At 41.1% G+C, this 16835-nt stretch overlaps 1 protein-coding gene across 5 annotated transcripts in view; it reads left to right on the plus strand.

Annotated features, from left to right (window-relative positions):
- THRAP3 (thyroid hormone receptor associated protein 3) overlaps positions 1-16835 on the plus strand; it is a 53247-nt gene that overhangs the window by 24558 nt on the left and 11854 nt on the right. For 4 of the 5 annotated variants that reach the window (XM_069971663.1, XM_069971667.1, XM_069971666.1 and 1 more), the window contains 3 exons: positions 623-783; positions 10912-11769; positions 15511-16140. In XM_069971663.1, the coding sequence (XP_069827764.1) occupies positions 656-783; positions 10912-11769; positions 15511-16140 (1616 nt within the window). In that variant the 5' untranslated portion in view covers positions 623-655. Of the gene's footprint in view, positions 1-622; positions 784-5453; positions 5661-10911; positions 11770-15510; positions 16141-16835 lie in introns of those variants that run through there. The other variant, XM_069971665.1, reaches the window with a different exon arrangement.

Below are 16835 nucleotides of genomic sequence, written 5' to 3' on the forward strand. Positions count from 1 at the left end.
GGATCTGTCCATTAGGTGCTGTTCAGATCTGCCTTGGAGGCTTCATTTATTAACTTCTACTGAGAGTGCCAGAGTTTGGAGTGTGAGTTTTCTCAATAAAATCATGGTCACTTCCAGTCTGACACAGTGCTCTCTGCTGCCACCTCTGTCCATGTCAGGAACTGTCCAGAGCAGGAGAAGTTTTCTATGGTGATTTTCTCTTGCTGTGGACAGTTCCTGAGATGGACAAAGGTGGCAGCAGAGAGCACTGTGTTAGACTGGAAAGGATACTCCACTTACTACAGAACATACAGCAGCTGATAAGTACTGGAGGTTTTTAAATAGAATAAATTACAAATCTGTATAATGATGCGTTTACACGGAATGATTATCGTTCTCAAATCGTCATTGGTTGTTCGAGAAAAATTCGCAGCTTTTTCTATTCCCATAGTACTAATAATAATCATCATCATGGGGACGGAGTGAGTAGATGCCATGTGGGCATTGTTTCCATATGGCACTGTAACACCTTGTTTATCACATTTTTTTGTGTTTTGTTCGGATACAGTTTAAAAAAAAAAAAGTTAACCTTTTTCTGATTTTATTGATTACTGACCCTGCTTTTCCCATCTTCTGTTGACAGATTACGACACAAGGACTGCGTGGTGTTTGAAAGATGTCCAAAAACAAGTCAAAGTCCAGGTCGGGGTCATCCCGTTCCATATCTCGCTCAAGATCTCGTTCGTTCTCTAAATCCAGGTCCCGTTCGAGGTCTCTGTCGCACTCTCGCAAGAGGAGACACAGGTAACAGCCGGTTCAGATCTCATTACTGTGTGAAGTAGAACAAGGTCGCGAAGTGATGACAGTGTTCCCTTCCCTCAAGTTATACAGAGAATTTCCTATAAATAACTGGCATTACCGTCCACAGAATAGTTGTTAGATGATAGCTGGGGATTTCCATAACTCTGTAAGATGGATGGAGATAGTGCAGCTTTGGGTGATTTCCATCAGTCCCATGTCGCTGAATGTAGTGGAAGCATCTATTTACATGGGGGACACAGGACCCCTAGTAGTTTTATTGGTAACAATTATTCTTAGAAAACCTCTGCTACTGAATTGAGCTTGGAACATCAAATAAACCTATATTGGTGAAGGTTTGGCTCAGTATTAGTTCTAACATGGACTCTAAGCTGCAGTCTTCTTGCTATAGGTGGTGGTATAGTGTTCACAATACAAATTTCCTATTTGTTTATGTACTTTTTTAAGGGTAAACTATTAGCAGGTTAGAGGAATCTAACCTGCTGACATATCCTTATCTTCTAAGGTTTAAGGGTCCTATTACACGGAGCAATTTTTAATTATCAACGATTGCAAATGAGAGTTTATCGTTTACCTGAAATCGTTCATCATATTACACAGAATGATGGTTGTTAGTTACTATGATCATTTATTCCTTTTAATCCCAACAAAACAATGAACAATGTGCAATTATACTGAACGATTAGAGAAAAAATGCGGAACTTGAACGAACGTGGAATTTCAACGACCGATTAACAATTTTAGGTTCAAATCTAAATCAACAACATACGAACGATTTTTTTTTAATCGTTGCCTGCAATTACATAGAACGATTATCTTTTAAATTCAAATGATATAATTATTTTTTGCACAATTATCGCCCCGTGTAATAGAGCCCTAAGAAGCGACATATTAGAAGTTTTTACCAGCAGGCCTCCAGATGGTAAGACCCCCAGTAATTGCTAAACCAAACGTCAGCAGTGCCCATCCGAGTGCTGTGCCCATTCATCTACTATCATCCCTGCCCAGCTCCGCTTGTAGAATGTCATCAGCAGTGTACAGATTCACAGAAAGTCAACTGAATTTTTATGGCTTTCCGTGAATCTGTAGACCCCTCACCCTGCTCTCCAGATGCTGAGGAGGGAAAGCGAGCACAGCTGAGCTCTGCTGACAATTAGTCAGGGTCTTTGGACCTGAACTCTGCTGATTTAAAATGTCAGTTTTTTTAAAAAAACTCCCTCCCTTCCCTGCTTGTGCTCGCTTTGCGGGGTTAGCGGTCGCTGACTGACACGGTGATGACTTAGTGTAGGAACTCATGTGAACCAGGGGACCTGCACTTGGTACATGAGGCAATATGGTTTGATCAAATTATATACCAACATCCTGGCATTGGTTTTTAAATGTAGCCGAGAGGCGTTAGTGTCAGCCATAGGTGTGAGGTGCAGCAGCTCTTTTCTCTCCATGTCCGCAGCCCTATATCTGCCTGGAGAAGATAGATACAGCTAAAGGTCTCCTCCTTTCCTTTGTGAAAGTTTTATATATGCTATTGACTCGAGCATCTAAAATAGGTTATTTATTCTGATGGTGCAGTACATACCAAAGTCTATTTTATTTTATTAACTGTGAGTTTATGATTTTGAGAACGGAAAAATAGACGCTCTCAGTTTTTGGCTTCATGGCCTTACATCTCCACAACATAAAAGTCTATTCCCATCTCAACTAACATACTTATGTTGCGTTTACACGAAACGATTATCGTGCGAATTCGCATGATAACAAACGAATTCGAACGATAATCGTACGTGTAAACGCAGCGAACGATCAAACGTCGAGCGAGAAATCGTTTATTTTAATCTTTCAACAAGTTCTCAAATCGTCGTTGATCGTTCGCGGAAAATTCGCAGATCGATCCGTGTGAACAGTCGTTTGCCGTTTTAACCAATGTGTGCGATAGGCTTTAAGCGATCGCAAAACGATCAGAAAACAAATTTCCATACGATATATCGTACCGCCTAAACGCTGATCTTTATGGGAAAAAAATTTGTTTCTCCAACATCGTTAATCGTACGATCGGGCGAATTATCGTTCCGTGTAAACGTAGCATTATACAGTGGCACCTCTGTTCTCGAACGTAATTGGTTCAGGAGGGCAGTTTGAGAAGCGAGCAGTGAGATGGTGGTGCACTGCCTGTACTACTACTGTGCTGTATATGCACTCCAGCAGTCTTATACAGTACTGTACGTGAAGCCTCACCAGTGCTAAACTCACCAGGTATAACCCACCATCCACGCTCGCAAAACGGTTTGAATACAGAGCAAAGTTCGAATCCCGAACGTTTCTTCTGGGTAAATTTTTGTTTGAATACCGAACACTTCCAATTCTGAAGCTTTTGAACACCGGGGTATTACTGTACTTGTAGTGATGGTCAAGTTATATATTTTTGTGCAGTCATTTAGCAAACATGCCTCTTTCTCCGGATACGCTGCTTTTTCTCTCCCATTGTTGACAGCTTGTTGTCTAGACCACCACCACTCTGCTCTAAAAGCAGTGGTCTGTGTCCCCTTCAGTCTTGAGCTTCCACATCTCCTATCCCCCATCTTGACTTCACTCTCCCATCAGCCATCCTTGGTTACCCGTGGTAGAGACTGTGTTTTTCTGTCAATTTCACATTGTTTTTACATGTGTAAACACTTTACCTGCACATCCGAGAATCTGAGCAAACAATAGGTATGTAGCATGCATGGAATCCAGACATGCAAAAATTACCATAAATGAAATCTCCTAAATCAAAGATGGCATTCTACAAGAGATTTTCTAAGCTCCTTTTTTATATAGATATAAATTAGATTTATAGAGATCGTCAAGATTTATTAAAGGGTGTAAAATATAGACTGTTGTACACTGCCCCGAGCAGCCCAGCTTTCATTTCACCAGAGCTGAAAGTGTCACTGTCTTTTTTTAATTTTTTTGTTGTTGTTGCAGAAAAATAGTACAGGCGATTTAAAGAAACTTTGTAATTGGGTTTATTAGCCGTAAAATGCATTTTTTATCATGAAAAAGCAGTTTGAAGCCCCCCCCCCCCCCCTTCATGGTTCTCTATGGAGAGGGGAGGGGTGGAGGGAGATGAGGCACCAAAACAGGACAACAGAGTTAATTTACAGCTACATCACCGGGCTATCTCCTCTGAACTCAGCACTGACCTCTCTGACCTCTGAATACCTGCTTTCACACAGCTCCCACTGTGTGTAATCCTTTGTTCTCTGCTGGCGACTAATCTCCCCCCTCCCCTCTCCATAGGTTACACAGGGCACATCTGATGTAAAAGAGTCGAGATTTCCTAATTAGCAGTGAATGAGAGAGGGGGGGGGGGACCTGGGGAAAGGCTTTTTGAATGCAGATAATGGCATATTTGCCTAATAAACTCAATTACAAAGTCTCTTAAAATCACCTGTGCTAACGATTTCTGCAAAAAAAAAAAAAAACGCACAACAGTGACACTTTAAAGGGAACCTGTCACCAAGGACGCGGGCACAGAGCCCGCCCGGCCCCCGGATGCTTACCCTTTCCGGCGAGTCCCGCTCCTGGAGCCGGTCCTGGGACAAAGATATCAGCGCCCGAAGCCATGCGCGTGCTGCTGAGAGGAGTCCGTTGCCCATAGAGAATGAAGGCTCCATTCATTCTCTATGGGCATCGGACTCATCTCAGCAGAGCGTGCACACTGCTTTGGGCGCGGATTTCTTTGTCCCGGGACCGGCTCCAGGAACGGGACTTGCCTGGAAAGGGTAAGTATCCGGGGGTTCGGGCGGGCTCTGTGCCAAGTCCCCCTGGTGACAGGTTCCCTTTAAGGGTTTACCTCTGCTAAGGGTATGTCAATGTATACTGCAGTATACCTGCGCCAGGTGCGTTTAGGTACGCCAGGTACACTATATGTATACGTACCTTTCTCCAGGTATGCTGGCATATACCCACAACAGTGCTGGTTTTATGTGTGAACATAACTTCATGGTCCCTGTTACACGGCGGCAGTGATGCTGACTACTAAGGCCAGTACGTTTTTTTTTTTTTTTTTTTGCATCGATCCCATCTGTATGGCTTGTCATAACCTCTGTGATGTGAACAAAGATTATTGGGGACGACCCGAGCAGGGGGCATAAAGAAGAAGCTACTGTGGATTGCTTTGTTGTAGTGTGTGTTTTAGAACATGCGCTTCTTCCCCCCTTTGTCCCCTTCGGCTCTTCCTTGCTTAGGATATAAGCAGTGACCCCCTCCCCCCCTGGTCTTGTACGTATACAGCAATCCTCAGTAGTTGTGCATAAGACGCCTTTCACCCTGTTCTAGCACATTAAAGGTTAACTCTCACAAGGCACCTAAGGGACACGAGTAAAGTCCCTGGAAGACCGGGGTGAATTTAATTGAATCTTACGGGCGGAGGCTTCGCTCCCTTGAATCTGCCATTTATGTCAAGTGGTTTAAATTGATAGTGCCTGTCCCATGTGGGATGTGAGCTCCTCGCTGCTTGAGTTTCTAGGCGAGGTAACTCCTCCTCACATCTCTGTATTGTGTGACATGTGTTAGACCTTCTGCAAAACTTTCTTCTTCTCCTCTTGCCAATAGCTGCTAAGCATGGTCTTGGCTGCGGAAGCTGCCCGAATTCTCTCCTCTTTCCTAGCGCAGAACCTTTACTCTCAGCCCTGCTAGAAGTTCAGCTGTTCGGAGCTGAAATCTCTATTCTCCTGGGCGCTGTAAGACGAGCGATGCTCTCCAGGGTCCGTTCTCAGCCATCTTATAGATGTAGCCTAGATCTCCGCAGCAGCTCAGTTCACCAGCACACAATCTCGCTCTGATGGTAACGCGAACGGGAATCCAATGAAATCGAAGAAGAGGTAAGAAGAACTGGGAACAGATTGGACGCCTTTTCCTAATCCGGGTCTTTGGTTACATGCGGTAATAATAAGGCTGCGCGGGTGGCGGTTTTTATAGCGTTTTGCACGGGCTGTTAGTGTGATCACTAGTGTGTAGAATTGCTGTCTTTTATGCTTCATCCCTTCACATAACGTTGCTGTGTAGATACGTCTTCTCCATTTTATGTGTCAACATTTAACCATCGGGGTTTAACTCGCTCCTGATTTATACACTGAACGTTTGTCTATTCTGGCCGTGTTCCCGGGCGTTCTGCGTGTAGTTTCACCTTATCGCATACTCGTTTATTGAACAATGTCCGCTCTTCAACCCTATCACTGAAGGCTTTGTATTCAACGTGGCAAATGTTTTATACTGCCTGGTAAATCTGTATGATAACTTTTTTTTCTTTCATAGTTTTTGGTTCTGTTTTAGATGATTGTTAAACCAGGCATATTCTGCAGCAGGGTAGTAACGCCAGGCTTTTTCCTATTACCCTTAACACATTTAGTTCTAGCTTTTTTTGGCAGTTCCAGTATGCTTTTACTTCCTATGTATAGCCCAGGATTTAGTAGATCATATTTGGCACGATTAGTTTTCAGTCCTGTGAAAGCTTTTTCTGAGAGCAAAGACCCATTTTTTATTTAATTTTTTCATATAGCTCTAGAGGAACATAGTGCATTGATACATCGATCTGGCACAAGTGAGCTAAAATAAATCCAGACTTTTTCACAATATAACATTCAGACACAGTAAAATAATAGAAAAAGACAACAGTAAAATGCAGCTTTATCCTTATGTGCTACGTTAAAGCCTGTAAGAAATTTTGTGTATACATTGTAAAAAAAAAAAGAAGAAATTATATATATATTTTTTTGTACGCAAACATTTTCTTTCCATAGTCTCTAGAAATTTTTTTTTTTATAGTGTATGGAAAAATGTTTGTGTGCATATGTATATAGATGTGTGTGTGTGTGTGTGTGTGTGTGTGTAATTATATATATATATATATATATATATATATATATATATATATATATATATATATATATATATATGTATGTATATGTGTGTGTGTGTAAATTTCTCTCTCTCTCTCTCTCTATATATATTATATATATATATATATATATATATATATATATCTATATCACAATGTGCATAGAGGGCAGGTTTTTTTTCTATTGACTTCAGATTCAAGATATGGTCATTTATTATAACTTTTACAGTCATATATTTTTGCATTTATTTCACTTTGCCACTATGGCCTCAGAATAACATTTTTTTTAAATTTTTAAATTCAACTCTTTTGTGTTGGTGCAAGTTTCAGTGGTCCCCATATGTTGTAAAACCTGTTTTGTATGATCAGACACGGGTTGTCTTTGGGCCTGGTTGGTAACATTGCCAAACTCCTTTTTCGTAAAGAGAACAATAGATGAGAGCTGCGCAGTAGTAACTGCTGATCTGTATAGAAAAGAAGTGGCTGGTGATTTTTGCCGCAAATAATGCAGGCTTTTTTTTGTCCCAAATTTTTTCTTTTTTAATTAGTCACATAATTTTATCATTTGTCAAGACCAGACGACTCCTATCTAGTTCTTGGAAGCACTTCAAAATTAGTTAAAATCATCATATGGGCAATAACCTTTGAGCCCATCTGTACTTTCCAGTGTTAAACTCTCCCTCCACCCCCCCCCCCCCTTTTTTTTTTTTCTTTTTCTTTTTTTGCTAAGATCATAGTGAGATATTTGACTGTTAAGACAAAAAAATTACATAAAAGTTATGTAGAAACATAACTTGTGTTCCCAGTGGAGCAGTACCATATAATCCGAAGTATGAAAGATGCAAACCTGTTTATGATTACTAAAGAATTCCACAAATTTGCTGTGATTTTTTATTTTTTTTTTCTTCTCATGCAAGCTTTTGGACCATGCCTTTTTTCGATAGTTTGTTGTCTAGGTTACTGTGTGTGTGTGTGTGTGTGTGTTTGTGTGTGAAAAGCCACAGCACTGGAATTCTGAAGGATTTTGTGATTCTAATTCATCCAAAAGTGACAGCTATGTTTCATCTCTCTTGCAGAAAATGTAGCCGAGACATAGCTGTCACTTTTTGATGGAATAAATTCATGAAATCCTTCACAACAATTGAAGTGGTGTGGCTTTTTAAATTTTTCATTGATTTGTTGACTACCGATCATAGTCTATCTATCTATCTATCTATCCTATCTATCGCCTATCTATCTATCTATCTATCTATCTATCTATCTATCTATCTATCTATCTATCTATTTCCTATCTATCTATCTCCTATCTATCTATCTATCTTCTATCTATCTCCTATCTATCTATCTATCTCCTATCTATCTATCTCCTATCTATCTATCTCCTATCTATCTATCTTCTATCTATCTCCTATCTATCTATCTATCTATCTCCTATCTATCTATCTCCTATCTATCTATCTCCTATCTATCTATCTCCTATCTATCTATCTCCTATCTATCTATCTCCTATCTATCTATCTCCTATCTATCTATCTCCTATCTATCTATCTCCTATCTATCTATCTCCTATCTATCTATCTCCTATCTATCTATCTATCTCCTATCTATCTATCTATCTCCTATCTATCTATCTATCTCCTATCTATCTATCTATCTATCTATCTATCTATCTATCTATCTATCGTGTGTGTGTTCAGTCTTGAGTGTATTGATGGTATTTATTTGCCAACTATACCTTTTTAGTATTGTTGCTGTAGTATTGCTTGTACTACTACTTTCTTTACAGCTGGGAGAGACACCGGATTCATAATATTTCTCACATCTAAAGACTTTGTCCACATAAACCGCTGCATTAAGCACATCTCTCAGCTGTCTGGAAACTCCGGAGAATCCACAGATTGCTAATGCTTGGAACAAGCTCTCTTTACGAGTAGCTGCGTCTCTGGGGTGTTGTGGGATTTGGCCTAATGTTTCTGGTCCTTCATATACTTTATACAACATTGGGAAACACGGTTCTGAAGATTACCACTGAACGGAATCCCTTTAATTTACCAAAATATAACCTAAAAAATTTAAATCATTAAATGACTTACTGAAACAGCAGCTTTTCTTTTGTAGATTAGACGTTTTGATAGAAACAAGCTGTGCTGTGAAGCTTTTACATGGAAAAGCCTGGGAAATAAATTTTGCACATTGGCATATGTTTCTGTATATCTTTTAGAAAGGCCGTTAAAAGGGTTGTTCACCCCCAATTCAAATCAATTTGTGCTAGAGATTTGTACTTTACTTCTAAAAAGTGTCAAGTCTTCTGGTACTTATCAGCTGCTTTATGTCCTGCAGGAAATAGTGTACTCTCTCCAGTCTGGAAGGCAGGAGAGGTTTTCTATGGGGATTTGCTGCTGCTCTGGACAGTCTCTGACATGGACAGAGGTGGCAGCAGAGAGCACTGTGTTAGACTGGAAAGAATAAACCACTTCCTGCAGGACATACAGCACCTGATAAGTAATGGGAAGAGTTTACTTTTATAAAAAAAAAAAAAAAAAATTACAGATTTCTGGCACCATTTGATTTGAAAGAAAAAATAATTTTGGCGAACAAGCCCTTTTAGATTATTGCAATGTGAGATGTAACGCTATGCAGCTCTGTGTGCTTGAGGCAACAGTAATGTAAAGTGGACTTTGGTGCAGTGCCACAGAAGGCCGTTAACACATAGTGGTTGGCTGGTTTACTATTGCAGATTTGCCAGAAACCTGAGGTCACTTGCACCAGAGGCTGGCTTACATGACATTAAAGCAAATCCATAGCCCTCTGGGACCCTATTCCCCCCCCAAACCTACGCTTACTGTAACATAGCTTTGTTCCATCCGAACTGTTTTCTCTGCGGTTCGTTTACCTGCTGATGCCTTTTGTTTTTGTAAATTAAAAAAAATTATTATTTGGGCAATGCAGTGAGAGCATCCATGCCCTAGGCCTGCGCCACCTCTCAGGTTTTCTTCCCCCTCCCTTCTCCTTTAAAACTTTGTCCCCTGGGCAGGATCATAATCTTCGTCACTGACAGAAATACGCCATTGCACCCTGAAGCGGCGCAGGGGCACTGGGCGAGGCCTGGCGTCTTTACTCATTTCTACCTTGTCATTGCGCCTGTGCCATCTGCTTCTCCTCTGTTGGTACTGTGTGAGAGCTGCGGCCTATAGTGTGCAGTCACCTGTGTGTGCAGGCAGGAGTGACAGATGTGGCTTCACAGAGAGAGGTCGTATCTGACTCCCAAAAGTTTTTGTGTAACATCTTTTAAAATAAGCTAAGTAAGGAATGGGAGAGGAACTAAAGAGGAAAGTTTTCTGCTTGAAATTTCTGCGGAAAGCAAAAATTTTAAAGCTGCAATGACTTCTATGGAATTTCTTTAGTGGAATCTACCCAAATAATTCACATGTCAATTCTTTAAAGTGTCACTGTCGTTTAAATTTCTTTTGCAGAAATCAATAGTACAGACGATTTTTAAGAAACTTTGTAATTGGGTTTATTAGCCGAAAAATGCTTTTTTTATCATGAAAAAGCAGTTTGTTCTCTTATGGGGAGGGGTGGAGTGAGATGAGGCACCAAAACAGGACAACAAAGAGTTAATTTACAGCTAGATCACTGGGCTATCTCCTCTGAAGTCAGCACTGACCTCTCTGACCTCTGAATACCACTTTCATACAGCTCCTGCTATGTAATCCTCTGTTCTCTGCTCTCTGCTGGTGACTAATCTCCCTGCCCCCTCCCCTCTCCATAGAGCAGACAGAGCTGACTAATGTAAAAGAGTCGAGATTTCCTGATAATGAGCAGTGAATGAGAGAGAGGAGGGAGGGGGGGGGCTGGGGGAAGGTCTTTTTGAATGCAGATAATGGCATATTTGCCTAATAAACCCAGTTACAAAGTTTCTTAAAACCGCCTGGACTATTGATTTCTGCAAAAAAAAAGAAAAAAAGAAAAAGAAAACGACAGTGACACTTTAAGTTGAACATTACACACGTAAATTTTTTTTTTTTTTTTTTTTTTTGGGACATGTCACACATATTGATGTCCACAGTCTGGGATTGTGGGCTTCTCCATTGGGCCATATTGGGTCTACATCCCTCTGTGCTGTTGGACTTTGAGGTGATGCCATGCAGACCGTATTAATACACATGCCCCCTTTAGTGTATACAGTATATGTACCCATGCTAAAATTTATATATATTTTTTCTCCTCCATAGTTCCCGATCACGCTCAAGGTCTTACTCACCTGGGTATAACCGAGAGAGGAACCACCCAAGAGTTTACCAGAATCGTGATTTCCGTGGTCACAATAGAGGTTATCGGAGACCATACTATTTTCGGGGACGTGGAAGAGGCTTTTATCCACGGAATCAACATAATCGTGGTGGATATGTGAATTACCGCCCCAACTGGCAAAACTACAACCGCCAACCGTATAGTCCTCGGAGGGCCCGATCCCGCTCTCGCTCTCCAAAGAGGAGATCGGTGTCACCTAGATCCAGGAGCCGCTCCAGAAATTCAGATAAGTCGTCATCTGATCGCTCTCGGAGGTCTTCATCTTCTAGGTCTTCCTCCAATCACAGCCGAGAGGTGACGAAACGTAAATCGAAAAAGGATAAGAAGAGTCACTCAAAGGAGCAGAGGTCGTCTGCTCAGGCCACAGATGATGACTCCAAGGAACAGTCTACGTCTGGAGCGGCAGATGCCGGCAGCAAAGAGGGCAGTAAAGCATGGCATGATATGGAAGCTTACGATGAAAGCCCTGCACCTCAACACAGTCCGTCAGAACGGGCGCCAACCGTTAAAAGCTCAGTACAATCTGTGGTGGTTAGACGCTGCTCTCCTAGGCCCAGCCCTGTGCAGAAGCCCAGTCCTCCGTCACCCACCGTTTTACAAAGTAGCAGCTCCTTCAGGGCATCTTCTCGTCAGAGCCCATTTGAGCATAGCTTGAGTCCTCCAAGGAAGAGCCCTTTGACCAAGAGCCCGCCCCCAATGGGTTCATTATACGGCAATAGTCAAAAAGAAGAGGGCAGATCTGGAGAGATGACTGCACCACTCGGGACTGGCTATAAAAGGTAATTTATGAAGTATCCTAACCATTTTAAGAACACTGCATACAATTATTAAAGGGAACCTGTCGTAGGTTTCATGCTGTCTGAACCAAGGGCAGCATGAAACACTGACAGGCTTTCCAATCACAGAAAGCTGTATGGATCCCAGTTGAAGTGGCCTGGCAATGTCACTGTATGCACCGTATCATGTGGCCAGTCATTGGCTCAATGGTCATATGCACTTTGACTGCTGCGGCCAGTACATCATCAGGGCACTTCCACCAGGGACTCTGGAGCGCGTGGCACTGAATAAGACTGGAACGACAGGAGGAGGGAGTGTAGCTTTTTGTTTTTTGCAATCAGAAAACACATTGAATAATATATTTATACAAAAAAACACAACTGCATCCAGTGCCCCAAGCAGCACTACAATACACGACTTAGGGGACGTTCGCACATTCCGTGTACGGTCCATAATTACAGACGACGTGCAACAGAACAGACTTTGGAGTCTTGGAAGTTTTGAAATTGTTTGAATCTTAAATTTTATTACAGACCTTGCACGAAATCTGTGAATGCCCTCTCAGATCAGCACTTGGTATATTAAAGGGGTTGTCCAGTGAAAATCGTTTTCTTTTAACTCAACTAGTGTCAGAAAGTTATATAGATTTGTAATTTACTTTTATTAAAAAATCTCAAGTCTTCCCATACTTATTAGCTGCTGTATGTCCTGCAGGAAGTGTTGTTTTATGTTCAGTCCGACACAGTGCTCTCTGCTGACATCTCTGGCCGAGACAGGAACTGTCCAGGATAGGTTTTCTATGGGGATTCAGAGAAAACCAAGACAGAGTTCCAGTCTGGGCCAGAGATGTCAGACTGAAAATAAAACACACTTCCTGCAGGACATACAGCAGCTAATAAGTATAGGACGACTTGAGATTTTTTAAAAGAGGTAAACTACGAATCTATATAACTCACTGACACCAGTTGATTTGAAAGAAAAAGATTTTTGCTGGGGTTCAGTGACTGGGAGGTAGAGCTAGCGGCCTGCTGGACACTTTACCACAGGTCCTTTACCACAGGCTTTACACTTTCCCTGATTGTCATGATTAAGTGCCAGGAGACAGATTCCCCTTAATATGCATTTTACGTAAATAGGTTTGTGTATTTTATTTTTAATTTCACATGCTCATTCATTTGTTCTAAATTCTACTTTAAATGTTACTGACAATCAGGGCTTCTCGGACAGTAATTCTACTAGTATTACCTTGTGCTGGCATGGGACTAGAATCCCTTCTTATAGGCTCTGTTCACGCTTCTCGTCACCCTGTGAGAAGTAATTCCCAACGTACCTTTGATCTATGCCTCTTTATAGACCTACAGTCAGCAATTTGCTCCCATTGTAAAGTACATAAACTGCATTTTCCTATACAATCATATGAAAATTACAAGGGCGCATGGAGACCCTGCTTACTCCACAAGAACATTTATCAGGGACTTATGGATACATTTGGCGAATAAAAAAAAAAAAGTTGCCAAAAAACATATTATGCGAATGTGACCTTTTATACTTTTCCTGTATCGGAAATTTGCCATTGCATGCATATATAATAGCCAATATCTTTTTTTTTTTTTTTTTTTTTTTCTCTCTATATAAACAAGCCTACATTGTAGGGAGATCACTTTTATTACCATATGCCGATGTCACTATTTTTTAGATGGAGATTCTGAAGCTTTCTGTTCCAGTAGCCAGTGAAGCTTAAAGTGACACCGTCACCCCCTTAGTGCATTCTGACATCTCTACACAGGTGTAAAGGGTAAATTTAGTGTTTTTCATATCTTATTTCATATCATACGTCATGGTGCTTGTTCAAGTAAAAAGTGTCCTTTTATCAACTGCAGATTGTATTAAGTGGGCGTGGCCTCGCGGCACTAGCGCCACATAACCCCGCCCACAACGGCACGGTTGGCCCCGCCCCCTTGACGCCCATTGGTTGTCCAACGTAAAGGGGGTGGAGTCTAGACCTTTCGGCCAGCCTGTTCCAATGGCCGGCGAGGGGCGGGGCCAATTGTGCCGTTGTGGGCGGGGTTATGTGGCGCTAGTGCCGCGAGGCCACGCCCACTTAATACAATCTGCTGATGATAAAAGGACACTTTTTACTTGAACAAGCACCATGACATATGATATGAAATAAGGTATGAAAAACACTAAATTTACCCTTTACACCTGTGTAGAGATGTCAAAATGAACAAAGGGGGTGACAGTGTCACTTTAAAGAGGTACATGTTTTCACCTTTTCTGTCTACCTTCCCCAGTTCTGCTTAAGACACACAAAACTGTGTGAGCTTTTCTCTCCATCTCCCTCTCCTCCCCCTTCAATTCTGAGACAGCTCATGTAAACAGTTTTCCTGGCTGGCTCTGTGCTCTGCAATGTCGGGATGGTTAATAGTAAGATCACTTACCTTAGAATAACCTCCGGGCATTACAGAGAGAAAAGAGGAGAGAAAGGAGAGAAAAGCTGATGCACAAATTTCTGTTACTTTAGCAGAAAACAGGAGCTCAGAACTGGGGTAAGGAGACAGAAAAGTTAGACTTGTATGGAATGAATTATTAGTCTCCAAGGGGGGGGGGGGGATGATTCACCGTGTAATTTACCTGAATAAAATACCCCTTTTAACATTTTGTTTGGTAGCTACATCATACATCTCATATCTTAAAAAAAAAAAAAAAAAAGGAATGCTGTGTCATTAACCAGTCCTGATCCTTTCAGTCTGTGCTTAAACATTTTAATAAGCACAGTAGAACTATGAGGCCTTAAGGGGATTGTGCAGGCAAAATGAACATATGCAGGACAGCAGGTGTTGATATAACCATAATAAACAAGTCCCTGGCTGGCTTCCGCTATCTCCTGGTTCCTGTGACGTCATTACAGAAACTGCCCACTGAACACCGATGCAGTCACTGATTGGCTGAGCGGGTACTTCCTGTAGTGATGTCACTTCACAGGAAGTGGGAGATGGGGACCAGCAGGGGAGTGAAAGCATCTTCTGCGAGGGAACCAGGATGACACTAACTTATGTTTACACCACCCACTGATTTTTTTATTTTTTATATTTTACCCAGACAATCAGGTTTTACCCAAACTAATACATGTGTCTCCTCTTTATTACACTTGTCCAAATATATATAATTTTTTTTATTTATTTTTATCTTATTACAGTGTGCACGCTGTTTTTATATCCTCTAGGAAGCTTTCCTCCTCCTTGCAGTATTTTTTTGCCTGTTGAGGCATTATATTCTGGTTTGTGTGTGTGTGGTTTTATTTTAAGAGAAACCACCTGAAAGAGAAAATATATATATATCTTGGTCATAGAATTCTGATCAAATAAAGTTATCAGATATAAAAGCACTTTCAAAACTGCTGCTCTGCTGGCTTCAGGTTGGTATACTGACCGCTGTAGTTTGGATTTAAAGCAGAAAAGTTTAGGATGAGTCGTGGTAAGTATCTGTTTTTGTCATTTGTCTTCATATGTGACCACTACTTTCCAAGCCAGTTTTATTCCACGTGACGTTACCTTCCAATGCAGTTTTGTAACGTACCACCATTTGTGTCTTACATTCATGATAGTCAGATTGCCGTCATCCTGGTAGGTCACCTAAAATGTGTGTCAGTCATCGCTGAGACCTCCTGATGTACCTAATATCCCTGTTTTCTATTGTATTGGATGTATCCATATATATATTTTTTTCCTTTTATCCTAAAGGTTCATGGAAGAGCAGAAAAATAAGGCCTTGGAGCTGGAGAAAGAGAATGGGAAGGAAAAAGAAAAGCTGGAGAAACTGAAGGATCGTAGCAGCCCTACCGATTTTGCTATGAGCGAGCTGGAGAGGGCTTATAAAAAGAGTATGTCCCCAAAGCGCTATAAAATGCGAGAGGAGTTGGAGAAATTGAAATTGGCCGAATTGCGATACGCAAAAGAGGAAGCGGAGCTGGAGAAAAAGGGTCGAGCAAGGAAAGACTCCGATAGTGATTCTAAGAGTCAAGATCCATATGATCCGGCCAAATGGGAAGAATTGTCTTTCATTCCTAGCACTAAGGAAAAACGCAAAAAGTCTGAGGATATGGAGGATGAACTTTATGCAGAAAAATCCAAAAAGGAGGAGAAGGCCTCTAAGTCTGCCCATAAAGGCTTTCTACCTGAGAAAAATTTTAGGGTTACAAGTTTCAAGGCGTCAAAGGAAAGGAGCGAGTCTCCTCCATCTCGGAAATCCTCAGAGAGCAGGGAGAAGCTGCTGTCCAAGGAGGATCTGTCTTTCTCCAAATCTAATTTCTCGGTTAGCAGAGAAATGGGTCCTAGCATACGATTGGATTCATTCGATGAGGATCTTGCACGGTGAGTTTTTTTTTTTTGTTTGTTTTTTTATTTACCTTGGGTCAGATAGGACGGGACTTGGTAACCAATAACCATGCATACTTCAGTTTCCCCAAAGCAAAATGTTTCTGGGTACTTGTGTCGCTCTGGCTGTTATAGGAGATAATGTCTCATGCATTATACTGTAATTGTCCTGAATGGCAGTGGAGCACCTGAGCTTATGCATCTCTAAACAGATGCTTCAGGGGTTACATTAACTTCTTATTGATTGGTATAACCATCATGCCGTTGTTGACAGGGTACATAGGGATGTGATTGTAGGAAGCCAATCTGTTATGCTATCGAGACAAAAGACCGATCAGTGCAATACCAATGTGTTGCATTGGTCTCTATGAGCAAATGAGTGTAAAATACATACAAATGAATGAGAAATATGAGGAAAAAAAAGTCATAAATAAAAAAAACCTCCTATAAATATATAATATATAATTAAAGTTTGTCACCCCCTTTTCTTTTTCTTATTTTTTAATTGAAAAAAAATCAACAAAAAAATTGCTTTCGCCATGTGCAGAATTGCCTGAACTATTAAATTATTACATAATATCGCACAGTAAATGGCATAAGTGCCAAGGTCACCTCCAGAAATAATCCAATAAAAAAAGTGACGAAAAAGTCGCATATATGCAAGTGAGGGACCGATAAAAAGTACAGATTAT

The sequence above is a fragment of the Dendropsophus ebraccatus genome, chromosome 5 (assembly GCF_027789765.1).
Source record: "Dendropsophus ebraccatus isolate aDenEbr1 chromosome 5, aDenEbr1.pat, whole genome shotgun sequence".
Taxonomy (NCBI): Eukaryota; Metazoa; Chordata; class Amphibia; order Anura; family Hylidae; genus Dendropsophus; species Dendropsophus ebraccatus.